This window comes from Varanus komodoensis, unplaced genomic scaffold (genome assembly GCF_004798865.1).
Source record: "Varanus komodoensis strain SLA01 unplaced genomic scaffold, ASM479886v1 scaffold20_1, whole genome shotgun sequence".
NCBI classification, from domain to species: Eukaryota; Metazoa; Chordata; class Lepidosauria; order Squamata; family Varanidae; genus Varanus; species Varanus komodoensis.
The window spans coordinates 14507593-14523104 of NW_025335587.1; the positions used below are offsets into that span (position 1 = coordinate 14507593).

The window sequence follows — 15512 nt, forward strand, 5'->3', positions numbered from 1 at the left end:
TTCCTTTGAAAAGATCCCTACCCCTTGCATGAGTGGTTTCCCCATCTTGGAGCTTCCGAAATGCAGGGATGAGTTGGAGATGATCCCAGCGGGACAGCAGCATCAGGAGAAATGGCCTGAATGAAGCATATTTAAGCAGGCCTAGATTAAAATTGTATCAAGAGTAGCCTGCAGTACATTTTTTTTAATGCCTGTTCGGGACTTGGGCATAAATGATTCAGGCAGTAGTTTGGTATACAGAGTCCCTTCAGGCAATGTAGGGAAAGAGTTGTCATATCACACCAAGTCTGAACAGTTAGCTGTAAAAAGAAGATGCTCGCAGTGAGAAATCTGCTGAGGACAGAAGAGTATCACAACAGCGTTATACAGGTCATTAGCTGTAGGCAGCCGCCATAGCTTGAAGGTACATTTTCAATGTGATACTGAAATCAGGATGGGATGCACAGATAATTTTCAAATGACCACCATTTTCACGTTCGGTCTGCTAGGGAAAGTTGCTTTGCAAATAGGCACAGATCTGGTGCATCAAGTACAACGATGTGTCTTAGGAGAGATGTGCATCTGAATTTTTATATCGGCTTCTAAAAACGTGTGGGGAATGAGGCATAATTTTCCAAGTCTGAACTGCACATCAGCTGAGTTTTAGAATTGCAAGAACACCTTGGTTTGGAGTCCTCTGGATGAAGTGCAGGCATGTCCTGCCTGTGAAAATTAAGTACCAGATTGCACTATACGAGGGAAAATGGCGTGCGAATGTGTGCAAAGTAGGTGCATTGTGTACTCGAATGTGGAGAAACGTGTACAGCCCGAAGTGCTGGATCCTGCCTCATCTTGGAAGCTAAGCAGGGTTGGGACTGGCTGAAGCTTGGATGGGGGACTTAAATGTTGTGAACTCAGCAGATAGCTTCAGCTATGGGTGGAGTAGTTGATGATGACGATGACAACGGTTTTCATAGAGACTGTTAAAAACGTGTGGGAAACCGGGCATAATGGAATCCCAGGACTATTTTTAATTCAAAATTCTCCAAGTTAAAACTAGAAATCCTGCGGGAAAGAGCATGTTGAAACTATGATAAACAAAGGAAAAACAAGGGAAATCCACCCAGCACATGCTGGATCAGACTTGACCATCTGCCCATGAAATCCCACAAGAAGGAGAAGAGTGCCACAGCACCCTCCTAGCCATGTTCCCCAGCAACTGGGGAACATGGGGTACTGCTTCTGATACCAAAGGTAGCATGTAGTCATCAAAAGTAGTGGCCTCTTTTGAAGATCCACTTCCAACACCATGTCGCAAATGTTTGCTTGTATCATCTGATATCTAGACCCAGGCATGCTGTTGTGGAGAAGAGCTGCACGACAGCCCTGGAGTATTTTGCTTTATTGTGTAATGTTCAACAATCTGCAAGGGCTGTGAGTGGATAGATGATCCTTCTTGCCCAACTACAAGCTTTCAAGGTTCATGCCTTCGGTCATTTTCCTAAGAACCAACTGAAGCGGTTTTAATAGGTGCTAGTGATGACCTCAATGACTTGGGGCCTGGTACCCGAAGGAGCGCCTCCTTCCATACATGCCTGCCCACCCCTTGAGATCTGTGGCAGACGCCCTTCTCCGGGAGCCCTTCCGGAAGATTAGGAGGGTAGTTTCCAGAGAAGGGAGTTTTTGGTGGTGGTGCCCCAACTCTGGAATTTGCTCTTCAGGGAGGTTCACCTGGCACCACCGCTTTATTCTTTTTGGCATCAGGTGAAAACCCTTTTATTTCCCCATCATTTAACGTTAAATTGATTTTGCACTTCCTGACAGTTAGGACCCCGAGGGTGTGGAATGGGCTTCCCTGGGAGGTCATTGGGGCCCCATCGGTGCGGGTGTTCAAGGATAGGCTAGACATGCACATGGTGGGCATGTCGTGAGCAGAGCCGGCTGGAGCCGGGGGTCAGACTGGATGGCCCGGGAGACCCCTTCTGACTCACTCTGTTCCTATGTTTCTATGTTTATTATTGAGGTTGGATGCAGTGCCTTGCTTTGTTTTATATTTGGGGGGGGGTCTGCTTCTTGTAAGCCATCCCAAGATGCTTGTAGTGGATGGCCTATAAAAGCATTTAATAAATATACATAAATACACTGCAAATAAGAAAATGCCCAATGCTAAACACATTCAGCTGTCCTGATCTAAATTCTCAGCAACATTCCAGCAATAACTTTTACAATGTACAGCAAATGTTTTCACTGCTGTGATGGACAGGCCTCAAGTTTGTAAGTTGCTCTTGAAAGTTTCAGGGTAAGCATACTGGGCAAGTAACAGATCTAATATTCTGTATTTTGGCCTCCTCCCTTCCTGCCTGCCGTCACTTGCTTCCATCTATTCTCGTGCTATCTCATCAGCATGTTGTCTGCAATCCGGTCAATATTAATTGCCTGTGAGAAACATGCCTTTAATTTCTCTCTCTCATTTGGACAGGCAGGCAGTTGTTCACTTCTATTTCTGCACTTCAGGCTCAAAACCTGTAGGTAATTCTGTGCTGCTTCTAACAGGCCCAGCGTCTTCACACGTTTAAGAAAAATAGCTGTGTTGGGTCAAGCCAAGGGCTCATCCAGTCCAGCATTCCTTGCTCATGGTAAGCACAGATATATAGAAAGTCCAGAAGATCTTGTGAATCCCCCTCTTGCCCCATCTCTCTCTCTCTTTAAGCCTGACAATAAACACTACAGAGGTGATTCCCATTTCTATATTTTCCCTGATATGTAAAGCACTTTCTAAGCCCACTGCAGTAACCTGAGCAAAGACAGCAACCAAGAGCAAGAAAACTGCATAAACCTATCTGAAAGTTAGACATTTAGGCTGAAGCACCATTCCTCCTGCCTGAATTAATTTCCTCAGACCTAGACATAATTACCCATATGGCACACATTTAATTAGAAACCCTTTCAGCTCCTCCGAAGCCTCCAAAGACGTCCATTATGAATGGTGTGTCAATTTCAACTTGGCAATTTATTCTTGAGTTGCACAAAGGAATATCAACTCGTACAGCCTTTTGTGAATTACTTTTCCCTACAATTATTAGAGTATTAAAAGAAGGGGAACAACACCAAGCAAACATTCTTGTGTTACCACAAATAATAAATGACATGGTTAGGACTAGTTCTGTGATGAGATTAATGAATGCTGCCCTCTTGTTATCGGAGCTAGTCAACCTCTGTTCCGACTGTACTGAGTTATTTATTTCCTTGAGGCTTTTTTCTGGGAAAATATATGAGATCTTTCTTTTCCCCACCATCCCAGAAAGAGTGCAGAATTTACTCTCCTGCCTTTTCTTTTTTCTTTTTTGGCAGACACGATTTCCCTAACCCGAGAGAGAGAGGAATTGAGACCCAAGATGGCAGTGGAACTGCAGAGGATGAAAAATGGCCGGCTGGTTGCCAATTGCAGTGGCATCCACAAAAAAGAAGCAGAAAGAAAAATGAGAGAGCCTGGCCTTAATTTAATTCCCCTGTGCCTGGGTGTATCGTTGTCAGGAAAAGCTTCCTCACTGTCAGAGAAATATGGCAGTGAGACCAGCTGCCTGGAGAGGTGGGGTTCTCCCCCACACTGGAGACATTCGAGATGAAACTGGGCAGCCCTCTGAGTGGGATGGTGTAAGGTGGTATCCTGCAACAGCAGGGGGGTGGACTGGATGGCCTTTATGGTCCCTTCCAGCTCTACTATTCTATGACTGCCCACTGCCTTACTCCCAGATTTAATATAGGCTGGTAATAAAATAATGTATAAAATAATGCTAGAATGATGAAAGAGACTAAAACTACAAATGTACAAGGCATGGTTGTACAGCACCCATTCCTGCCGACTTGCCAGAAAATCTTGCAGGGTCTTCCTGGTGCATCTCCCAAGGCTCACCAAATGTTTGACCAGTGACACATGAAGGCAATTTCCAATCATCATCATCATCAGCTTGTTGAGGGCAAGATGATCAGGTAAGCCAGGAAGTCTTTATCGTAAGGCATTCTGAGACGTTTGTAGGGGAACAGGTTAGAAAAGCTTTTAATTACTAAATAAATAAAATAGAGAAGCTGGGTTTATCACGGCAAAAAGCATATAGAGGGAGAGTAAATGCTCACTGTTATTCCAAGAGACCATGTGGGATGGAGATTAATGCACTGGGAGATCCGGATCCAGCCAGATCCAGGACTCAAGTCCCCGAACAACCTACCCCACAGGATGGTCATTGTGAGCTTAATAGGCCGCTCTGTAGCCCCACTTGAGTTCTGCACAAGAGGAACCAGATCAGGGTGTCCATGCAGCCTTAAAGGTCCTGTTTGAGATACTTGATGGACCCCGAGACAGTGGGGAGAAGCTGAGGCCTTAGCGAGCTACCGACCACATCCCTCATGGATCGTCTCTCCTGCCCAGATCATCTTGCCCTTCTAAGGCCAGAGAGAACCAGGTGTGCATTCCCTGTCTTTTAAACAATGCAAGAGTGCCAGATGGTCATGGAATAGAGGCTATGCCACGTAAAAGCCATCTTCTGCGAGGGAACTCCTTCTGCCCCATTTGTTTATCACATTTCTATACCACACAATAGCTGAACTTTTGCTGTTACATGCCAACAAGTTGCCTTCGACTCCTGATGCTCCAAAATGTTCGCAACAGCTCTTCTAAACTCAAGGCTCTGGCTTCCCTCATGGATTCAATCCGCCTCCCTCCTATTTGCTCTTTCCTTTTGCCTTCCAATTTCAACTTCCCCTAACACGATTGTCTTTTCCAGGCGGACTTGCCTTCTCACTGCCCCAATTTTGCCATGGTTGCCTCTGTGGAAATCCCTGGCTTGATGTCATCTAGAACTCCCTCACTCCAGAGTATTCACAAAGCTCCCTCCCAGCACCATGTTCCAGGTGCATCTATTTTCTTCCCATCAGCTTTCTTCACTGCCCAGCTTTCACACCCAGACTGGGAATGCAATGGTTTGGATCAGTGATGACGAACCTTTTACAGACCGAGTACCCAAAATGCAACCCAAAACCCATTTACTTATCTCAAAGTGCCAACACTGTGATAAAACCTGAATACTGAGGTTTTAGTTTAGAAAAAAACAACTAAATATGATGCTGCAGGTCCAAATATGCCAGGGGGACAGCACAACATTAAAAGGATCTCAGTCGCTTCATTAGAACATCTCTTTGCTAAATCTTGGATATAAAATTTCAATTTTTCATAAGAAAACTCAAAGCTAAAATCTTGTGTTAATAAAAACGAATGTATTAAAACTCCCAGCCAGTCCATACACACACACACACACACACACACACACACACACACACACATATATATATATATCCTTGGCACACACTGACCGGCCATGCAAAAGCTCAGATGAGTTGTGGCTAATGAGTCACAGCTCATGATGTTATTGCCTGGTGCTGCTACTCCTTTCTGAGCATGCACATGGCCCCTTGTAGTATGTTTTTATTTAAATAAAAAATTTCCACCTAAAAAATTTCAACCTATGTGCACTGTTATCTGATGCTCGGCTGCTGGGGCGACTTGGCTCGCGTGCCGACAGAGAGGGGTCTGCGTGCCCGCTGTGGCTCGCGTTCCATAGGTTCGCCACCACTGGTTTAGATGATCTTGACCTTGGTCTCCAGTAAAGCATCCTTACACTTGATGACCTTTTTTCATTAGCTGAACTTTGGAAAGGGGAGGTCCTAATTTAGAAATCGTGTCGGTGTATTTTGTGTGTGTGTGTTTTTTAATGTATTTCATCTTTGTACCTTCCAATAACCAAGGCTCTCTTGGAAGTTAAGAAAGGTTTAAAACATACAAGCAATTTACAGATAAAGGGCGGCATTCCAACTAGGTACTCTCGAGATGTTTTGGGCTTTCTTTCCCAGTATTCCTGTTTGTCAGCCATGCTGGGCTGCGGAGAAGTCTTCCATTTGTCTGTGAGTGACCCTGACATTCTTCCAAAGTGAGCAAGACCTTAGGTTAGTCTAAGGGACTGATGATTGTCCCCTTTCATTCCATGGTGAGGGCTCCAGAGACCTTGAATGGCTTTCAGCAGAACTGGGCGTCCTCCTTCCTTTCAACCTCTTCTTTTTAAGTGCCCCTAAGAATTGGATCTGACCAGTTTACTTGCAAAGTAAGCAAGTGTGCAGTATAGAAATGGACGGTATAGAAATCTAATCAATGAATATAAAGTAGGACATTGCCAGAAAGCTAATGTTGCAATAAAAATAACAACCGTCTTAGCAAAAGAAAACTGAACTGAAATTCCCAGGAGAAACATGTTCTCTAACAAGTGCAGAATAAACAGATTATTAGCAAAAAGCTCTCACAGTACAATGAATTAATGTGGAGAAATACTTTATGGAAGTCAAGCAGAAAGGAGACAAGGCACACACTGTCGCGGTGGGTTTGTGCTCACAGCTTTGATAACACCGTCTGTTGAGTGTACTTCTCCATGCCTCTTTCCATGTCTAGAACTTCAGCCTGGGTTCTCATTTCCCTGCCTAACCAAGTCAGTTCAGTGCCCATCTTCAGCATCTTGAGACATGCTCTGGGGCTTTTTGCACTGCCCTCTTGAAAATGGGCCGGAAAAGTTTCGTGCTGAACTTTTTTGTGTTGCTCAACTGGACCGTTGCCCAGTTTTCTGTACCCCACTTTGTCTGGACCAGTGTTTCCAGGCTGGGTGCCTTGGGAAGGTGTCTTGTGCCACCCACTCCATCCTACAAAGCCAGTATGGAGGGGCTAAGAATCCCCCCCCCCAAATATCTGCAAGAAGGTTGGGAAAGCACAACCCAAGACATGCCAAATTAGTGGGATTCTTCTATTGCAGCAAGCCCCATGAGAAAAACTTAATGGTTACAGTTTTCAGAAATCATACAGGTGGTGACAACTAGCTATAGGCACCACCATATGTCAAAGCCAATAATTGTAACCATGTGAGATCCAGACAATTGTTTCCCCTTTGTAACTTTGATGTGGGTTAGATTCATGCTGAACACTTATTCTTTAATTTTGCTTCAGCATGTACTGATACACAACACCTGCCCTTATGATTTTTATTTTGTGTCCTAATTAAATGGTATAATTAACTGCTTTAATTAGACGGTGTCTTTATTGTAATTTTATTTTTGTGCACCACCTGAATATGTTGACATGGCAGGCAGTATGGAAGTATTTTGTTTTTTGTTTTTAATAAAAGCACTAAGTAAAGGTAAGCATTTATGAGTCCCTGAAGTTGTTTTCTGAGATTGGCTTGGAAGAACTTCATTAGCATACCTACCTAAATGGCAGACTGTGTACTACAGAACTTAAAAGCACAAGATGTAGAAGCTTTGTCAAAGTCGGTTCTAGGTCTGGTTCCTGAAAGAATGACTTGCTTGGGAGCGTCTGCTGACTAAAGTGATTTCTGTTATTAAAGTAAGGCATATATATATGCTAGAAAATCGCCAATTCACATTCTAGGGGCCTGATGGAGGTTCTATGGACCCTATAGAGCAGCCTTCCCCAACCTTGTTCCTTCTAGACCCATTTGGACTGCAACACCCAGAATTCCCAGTCAATGGCCCTGCTGGATGGGAATTCTGGGAGTCGCCGTCCAAATGCCTCTGAAGGTCCCCAGGCTGGGGAGGGCTGCTATAGAGAAAATCTCATTCAGGATGAATGTAGCGACTCATGCTTAACGTGCACTCATCAGTTGGGTTCAGACAACATAACCCATACTCAGTGGCTAAATATGCACTGAGCGTGGGTTGTCATTGACACCAAACCCCGGGTTGCTCAGTTGTCTGAACCCATCCCTGCGACTAAGCCATGGACAACCCATGAAGAGTACCCATGGTTTGTTCGTGGTGATAAATTGTGGGTTGCTCGCCATGGTCTGCTATCTGAGCTGGGTACAGAGAAGATACGCAGCATTTGATCAGAAAGCCACAGCTGAATGAGAAGCCACATGCAGTCCTAGAGGCTGGCTGATCATGGACCTAGCTGAGTATGGACGCTTAGCTAGCTTTTCATCCACCCAAGAATAGCCATACCTGTTCAGCCTATGTACTGGATGCCAATTTCTCTTTTGGTGCATAGCAATTGATCACATTCCACTAATGGGATACACAGAAGAAGTTTCTGTCAAATGGAAGGAGACTGGAGGACCTGCATGACCCGGGTTGCTCAACCTACCGCTCAAAATAATTCCCAATACTGAGGCAAATGTACCAGGCAAGGGTGCACTTTGGCGTTTCCGCCTCTGATCCAGCTAAATTGAGCACAGTATTATGTCCAGATAGCACTTTAAAAATGCAGCAAATGTCAATTCCATTCAGAGACAGTCAAGATTATCTATTTTCCATTTGTATTTGCTTCAATAAAAATAAAAATAGACCACAGCAAAAAAACAGGAACATAAATACGACGCAAAACTTTAAAAAAAAGAATAGTCACAAGAAACCACATTAGTACCTACTTGCCAATGATAGAAGGAGGAAGCCACCACATTCTTTCCTAAACTCAGGATTGACTATGTCCACAGAAATCCTTTGAGCCACTCAACTTGTAACCATCAAAGGATATGACTTCCTGACCAAGTTCTGGTGGCTCAGAATCAATGCCTCATTTTCTAGGTCAGGGGTCTCAAACTCAACTGACCTGGGGGCCGCGGGAAGTAGAGTCTGGGTGAGGCTGGGCCGCATCAAGTATTCCACCACTGCGGTGGTGGGGGGCCGCTCATCCCCGGCGCTTTGAAGGCCGCAGGCCCCCTCCCCGTGCCCCACCCGGCCATTGGCCCGCGGGCCGCGAGTTGGAGACCCCTGTTCTAGATGCTCACAAACTGGGATCCTCTTTAAAACAACAACAACAACAACAACAGAATTGCTTCACATAGACATTCAGCTAACAAGTCTGCAGTTTCCTGGTTCAACCTTCTTGAAGAGGCAGGTGTTTTTTCACCTCCAATCTTCTCCTACCATGCATATTTCTCCTACCATGCTCTCAGAATTCCTGCAAACCAAGATTCTGAAATACTGTCCACAAGCAACTTCATCCCCCTCACGCCCAGGAATCCAATTCATTTGGTGTTAGAGATGTAAACAAATTCAAGGCAGTTTGGGGTTCACAAACTACCTCCTTACCAAAGCTTGGCTTGAAGTCCTTCCATATAATATTTGTTTTACTCATGGCAGGTTACACGTGAACCCTCTTGGAGGAGAGGATAAAGATAACATTGGGGTTGAATATTCCTTTCCAACCACCGCCAGTTTTCCTGGGATCGCATGCCTGATGGCTGGTGTCTGTCCCTAGGCAGCGGTCCGTTCCTCTTGCCTGCACAAAAGGAACTCTGGGATGGGGTGTACGTGAAAATGCTAGCTGCACAAAAAAGCAGAGATGTTTCTGCATCGCTACATGTTCTTATTTAATTGCAAAGAAACGCCCAGGCTCTCCTGGCAGCAAAGTGGTCCAGCAACTCCCCCTGGCAGAGGTAGCAGCCGGGGCATCGAGAACGCTGTGATCTGCTTCACAGATGTAGGACGAAGGAAAGCTGGGAAGCATGGAAAGCCCAAAGGCAAGTTCCACAAAAATTTGGAGATGACTTGATTCATGAAATTGCTAATTATGAGAATGATGATTTGGCTAGATGGACCCTCAGTTATTATAATTCAAAATACTATTCAATTGACTTACTTATTAATGTCATCTCTGATGTAGCCTAGGATCATGCTGAAAAGTTATTTTTATTATTTTTATTTGGCTCCAGCAAATCTCACAAGTTCCACACAGCTGGTATAGAAAGATTTTATCTTTGTATTTTTACTTGATTTGTTTAAGTTTACTTTATTAAATTAAACTTATTTTAAATTGTTTGACTTATTGTTTAATTTTTAATGATTGATGTTATTCTACTGTTGGTTTTTATATTATACACTATTTTTAAGGTGTTATGAATGGTATTAACTATTGGAGAAACACGCTGGGAACCACCCAGAGAGCCTTAACGCTAATGGGGCAGTGTATACATCAAATAAATAAAGAGTAACCTGCTTGGAACAGTTGAAGGTGCACATGCTATATTGGGATGCAATATTTCATAGACAAGAACTCATACAAACACAGAAGCAGAGTGAGTCAGAAGGGGTCCCCCGGGCCATCTAGTCTGACCCTGGCTCCTGCCGGCTCCACTCACGAGGTGCCTACCATGTGCATGTCCAGCCTCTCCTTGAACACCCTCATCAATGGGGCCTCAGCCACCTCATGCGGAAGCCCATTCCATACCTATATATAAAGGGAAATGCATTTCCACAAATATTCTCAAGCCTCGTCTAGCCTCGAACTTGTTCTTCCTCATGGCAATGGCACTGCAACTGGATCCCCGGACCTCCAAACATTATACTGCCCTCTCCAGTTGGGCGGCGGATGGGGAAGGCATGGGGGAAATCCGAGGAATGAGCATCAGTCACTGGGAAATACAGACAACTGGGCAACATACTTTCTTTACTTTCTTGAGCAATGTTTCTCGGCAATTAAAGCAAAGGGCTTATGAGCCGGAACAAAGTGAGTCTAATTTCTCTCTCCACTTGTGCAATTCCAATGCAGCGATTCCCTTTTGTAGCACTTTTTATCATTTTGGCCACAACCTTGGGATTGAAGGCACACAATGTTGGTGTGCAGCCCCGCTTGGTTTTCCTTCATGCTGGAAGGAGGCATGGACCTGGGCCACCTCCCCCCATGGATAAAAAGACTCCGAGAGCAAGGGGATGTGGGTCATACTGGGTCTTCGGACTTGTCCACAAGTGGAAGAGCATCCTTTCTCTCCAGTGCCCATAGGGCCCACCCCACCGCTGATGCTATCCCTGATCTGAGACTGGAGACAGCAGTTGGGGTGGTGGGCAAAGTTCCACCACATTTGATCCCCCCCGAGATCATCTCAAGCCCAAGAAAATGGTGCAGAAAGAGCCACAGAGACCACTAAGACTTGCCTGAGCACAACAGAGAGGGATTCACTCCTACTGGCCACATGCCCAGTTGTAGTTTGGAGACAGCTGACATGGAGGAATGGCATGGAAGATCAGCTGCCGTCCCCAGCACAGGTAAGTCTGATCCAGGCACCCTGGCAGGGGGTGCATCCAAGGGCAGATTCCTCCTGCCCCCTAAGCCCAGGCTCCTGGAAGAACCGAAAGAGGCTGCCCATGGATTGGGTGGTCCCATGGGCCAAATGAATAACACGGGATTGGTGCCTGGATCCTGGAGGTCATCGACGCCTCTCTGAGGGACGGCTGGGTGCCTGCCCCTCTAAAGGAGGCGGTGGTCAGGCCGTTCCTAAAGAAAGTGTCCCTGGATCCAGAGATGGCCGCCAATTATAGACCAGTGTCCAACATCCCGTTTTTGGGCAAGGCGTTGGAATGGGTGGTGGCGGGACAACTCCAAGCACTCTTGGATGAGACTGATTATCTGGACGCATTTCAGTCCGGCTTCAGACCCGGGTATGGTACTGAATCTGTCTTGGTCACCCTGTATGATGACCTGTGGAGGGAGAGAGACGGGGGAGTGCATCCCTGTTGGTTCTCCTGGACCTCTCAGCGGCTTTCGATACCATCGACCATGGTATCCTTCTGAATAGGCTAAGGGGGCTGGGAGTAGGAGGCACTGCTTGGCAGTGGTTCCGCTCCTACCTTGACGGCCATTTCCAGAAGGTAGTGCTGGGGGATTTTACCTCTGCGCCATGGCAGCTATGCCATGGAATACTGCAGGGGTCCATCTTGTCCCCCTTGCTATTTAACATTTACATGAAACCGCTGGGAGAGGTCATCTGAAGGTGTGGGCTGCAGAATCATCAGCCAGGGCGACTTAATTTATACTGTTAATTTATATTATTTTAAGGAAGTTTATTTATGTTTGTGAGCCGCCCCAAGGCTTCGGCGAATGGGGCGGCATAGACGTTTCCTAAATAAATAAATAAATAAATAAATAAATACTATTCTGATGATACCCAGCTCTCCCTATCTTTCTCAACCAATCCAGGTGAGGCAGTGGCTGTACTGAACCAGTGCCTGGCCGAGGTAATGGGCTGGATGAGGGCCAATAAACTGAAGCTCAATCCAGACAAGACGGAGGTCCTGCTGGTGGGAGGTTCAAGCCCCTGGGAAGGCGACTTGGATCTTGTCCTGAATGGGGTTGCACTCCCTCTGAGGGACAGGGTTCGCAGCTTTGGAGTGCTCCTCAACCCGGAGCTGTCTTTGGAAGCCCAAGTGATGGGGGTGGTGAGGAGCGCTTTCCATCAGCTTCGGCTAATCCATCAGCTGCATCCCTACCTGGAGGATGACTGCCTAGCAACAGTGACGCATGCATTGGTTACTTCCTGGTTGGATTTCTGTAATGCGCTCTACGTGGGGCTGCCCTTGAAGACAATCCAGATACTTCAGATGGTGCAAAATAGAGTAGCCAGGTTGCTGACGGGGACTGGGCATTATTCTCATATAACCCCAGTCCTCTACCAGCTTCACTGGCTTCCCATCAAAGTCCGGGTTCAATTCAAGGTGTTGGTAATCACCTATAAAGCCCTTAACGGCTTGGGACCTGGATACCTAAAGGAATGCCTTCTTCCATATTTGCCCTCCTGCCCCTTGAGATCGGCAGCAGAGGCCCTCCTCCGGAAGCCCTCCGTGAGAGACATCGGGAGGCAATGGACCCAGAGGAGGGCTTTCTCTGCGGTGACACCCCATCTGTGGAATGTGCTCCCCAGGGAGGTCCTCCTGGCGCCGTCGTTATTTGTTCTTCGGCGCCAGGCGAAGACCTATTTATTCAAACCATATTTTAACAAAGTTTAATATTTATAGGTTTTAATTGTGCAGCCAGGACGTTTCCGGGTTTTAACTGTATTTGTATTATATTTATTCATTTGTGTGAGCCATCCCGAGGCTATATAGCAAGGGGACGGCATATAAAAAACTTTAAATAAATAAATGAAGAAAGGTACTTTTACAACGAACAGCATTCCTTAGACTTTGCAAGGAGAACTTCCTTCTGTCTCCACACCCCGTCCCATCCCAGTCACTCATCCCAAGCCTGTAGCATGGCATTGTCACTAGAACTTAATTTTTCTTACCGTCAAGCTCTTCCACTGAGATGTTGGCCAGCTGTTCACTGTCACTGCCTGCGGAAAGCGACCGGTTCAGGTAATTTCCCTTGTACAACAGCCCAGCAGTGACATGATGGAAGGGCATCTTCTCCCTGAGGGAGCAGAGAGAAAGCAAAGGAAGGTCTCACTCGAGTCCTCGCCCAGACTTCTGGGAAGCAAAAATAGGGTTCGTCCTGAAATAATTAATAATGGGGGGCAATGGAACAAGACAGTTTGGAGTAAATGGTCCAATGGAGCGAACATGGCACCCCTTTGGGTGATTGAAAGCTGTGCTGTTGGTTCTTTACGCGACTTTGTATTCTGCATTTTCCCTTGAAAATAAAGCACGTATTAAGATATCTTACAGAAATGAAAGCAACATGTAAAAAGTTGCACTATTGCACCAGAAGTATAACTTGAAATCAGATCAGAGCCATCTCCAGGATCTCCTCAACTGTAACTCGCTCCAGAAGCTTTCTTAAATAGTCCGATTCTCATTGCTGGCAAAGTGGTGAACTGAGAATGAACCCAGCTGGTCTTCCTTGATAGGGTTAATTGCACTAATTGCAATACTATAATGGAAAAGTAGCACTGTGCTGAGGCTCTCTTTTTCATTGTTCAACTATTCTCATTTGTTGCATATGAAAGAAACATTGGGGATTTTTTCAAAATAATTTCCAAAGGGGAAGAAAATTTCAGTGAAATAATTAGGGTGATGTGTTGGATTCTGGTGCTTACCTCCCTCAGGAGAGATGCAAAATAGAATAATGAAGAGATGCAAACTAGAAAGCTCACATTTGCAACTCTCAACCATAAGCTCATCTTTTATAAAGTACTAAAATAAATCCTGAGGTAGCATGAGAATGTGGCAGGAAAAAGAAAGCCTTAGTATTCCAGGATGAGCTGCCTTTAGGTAAGCTATTATATGATTAATTTCATTTAATTTATATAATTTATAAATTTTTATATTTCATATGATTTCTTTTCTCTACCACCCCAAAGCTGACACTATCTGGTCTGGTCGAAACAATCCAAAAGAACAGACAGTAAAATACACTAAAATATCATCAAAGCAGAAAAAAACGCAACAAGTTTCAAACTGCTAAATCAGCAAGGCTGTCCAGACAGCATGATGCTAATGAGTGGAACTCAAAGTAATTTAATCAATCAATAAGCAATAAATCAAACAATAGCAAATAATAAATCTGGAAAACTCCTGGGATCAAGTCCCTCCCTGGGTGTCCAAGGAGGCTTTTAAAGGCCTCAACATAAAGTGCCATCTTAACCTAGGGCAGAAAAGATGACGAATTTAGCTCCGGCCAAGCCGCAGTGGGGTGCTTGTACCGTAGACGGAGGATGCCACAAGGAAAGCTCTCCCCTTTGCTATCACCCTCCAAGCCTTCTTGGGAGTTGACACCTGGAAGAAGGCGCCAGAGGTTAGGCACAGCATCCAGGTAGATAATGCCCAGGAGAGGTGCTCCTGCACGTACTGTGCTTCCAAGCCATCTGGGTCTTTACAGGTTAAAACCAGCACCTTGAACGGATATCGTTTGTCTGTCAACCCACAACTTACTGGACCCTAACCAGCTTCACCCGCAAGTGATACAAGGAGTTGATGAAATTTGGTAATAGACTAAGTGGTACCCCCAAGATAACCCCAGTTAGAGACCGAGTACAAAAACTACAACCCAAAACCCACTTGTTTATCACAAAGAGCCAACACTACAAAACCCCCCTGAAAACTGAGGTTTTAGTTTGGAAAAAAGCAACTCAAAGATCTTTGCCATGCCAAAGATCGGATGAGTGGCAGGTAATGAGTCAGGCACGTGGCGTCAACATCTGGCATGTCTACTCCTTTCTGAGCATGCGCATGGCCCCTGTGTCTGCTGTTCATATGATGCTCAGCTGCTGGGGCAATGCTGGGGCAACTTGGCTCATGTCCCAGCAGAAAGGCTCTGAAAGCCCACAACGACACATGCGCGAGAGGTTTGCCACCACTGGCCTAACCCTACCCTGGTGCACTCCACTAACCCTAATCTAAGGCTCAAGTTCCATTGAAAGGAGGCCGATATTGAAAAAGCCTTCCATGAGTAGCTTTTTCTGCGCAGCTCATCATTTCGGCCGATTCTAAGCACATTCCAACCATCAGAGTCATGCCAGGACACCCCAGTTTTCTAACCCAACCCTATCCTGGTGCACAACCCTAACCTAATACAAGCGTAAAATACCTTTAGAAATTATGCGATTCTGAAAAAGCCTTCCTTGATTAGCTTTTCCTGCGCAGCTCATCATTTCTTCCCATTCTAAACATATTCCAACCATCCAAATCATGTCAGGCCCCCTCGTTTTTCTAACCCTAACCATACCCTGGTGCACACACTGAACCCTAATCTAGGGCTAAGGTTCCATTGA

General features: G+C 45.5%; 1 protein-coding gene across 2 annotated transcripts in view; it reads right to left on the reverse strand.

Annotated features, from left to right (window-relative positions):
- The window catches only part of CALN1 (calneuron 1), a 98995-nt gene that overhangs the window by 48724 nt on the left and 34759 nt on the right, over nucleotides 1-15512 (reverse strand). Inside the window, exon 2 of one of the 2 annotated variants that reach the window (XM_044430307.1) lies at nucleotides 13089-13209. In XM_044430307.1, the coding sequence (XP_044286242.1) occupies nucleotides 13089-13209 (121 nt within the window). Of the gene's footprint in view, nucleotides 1-13088; nucleotides 13210-15512 lie in introns of those variants that run through there. The other variant, XM_044430308.1, reaches the window with a different exon arrangement.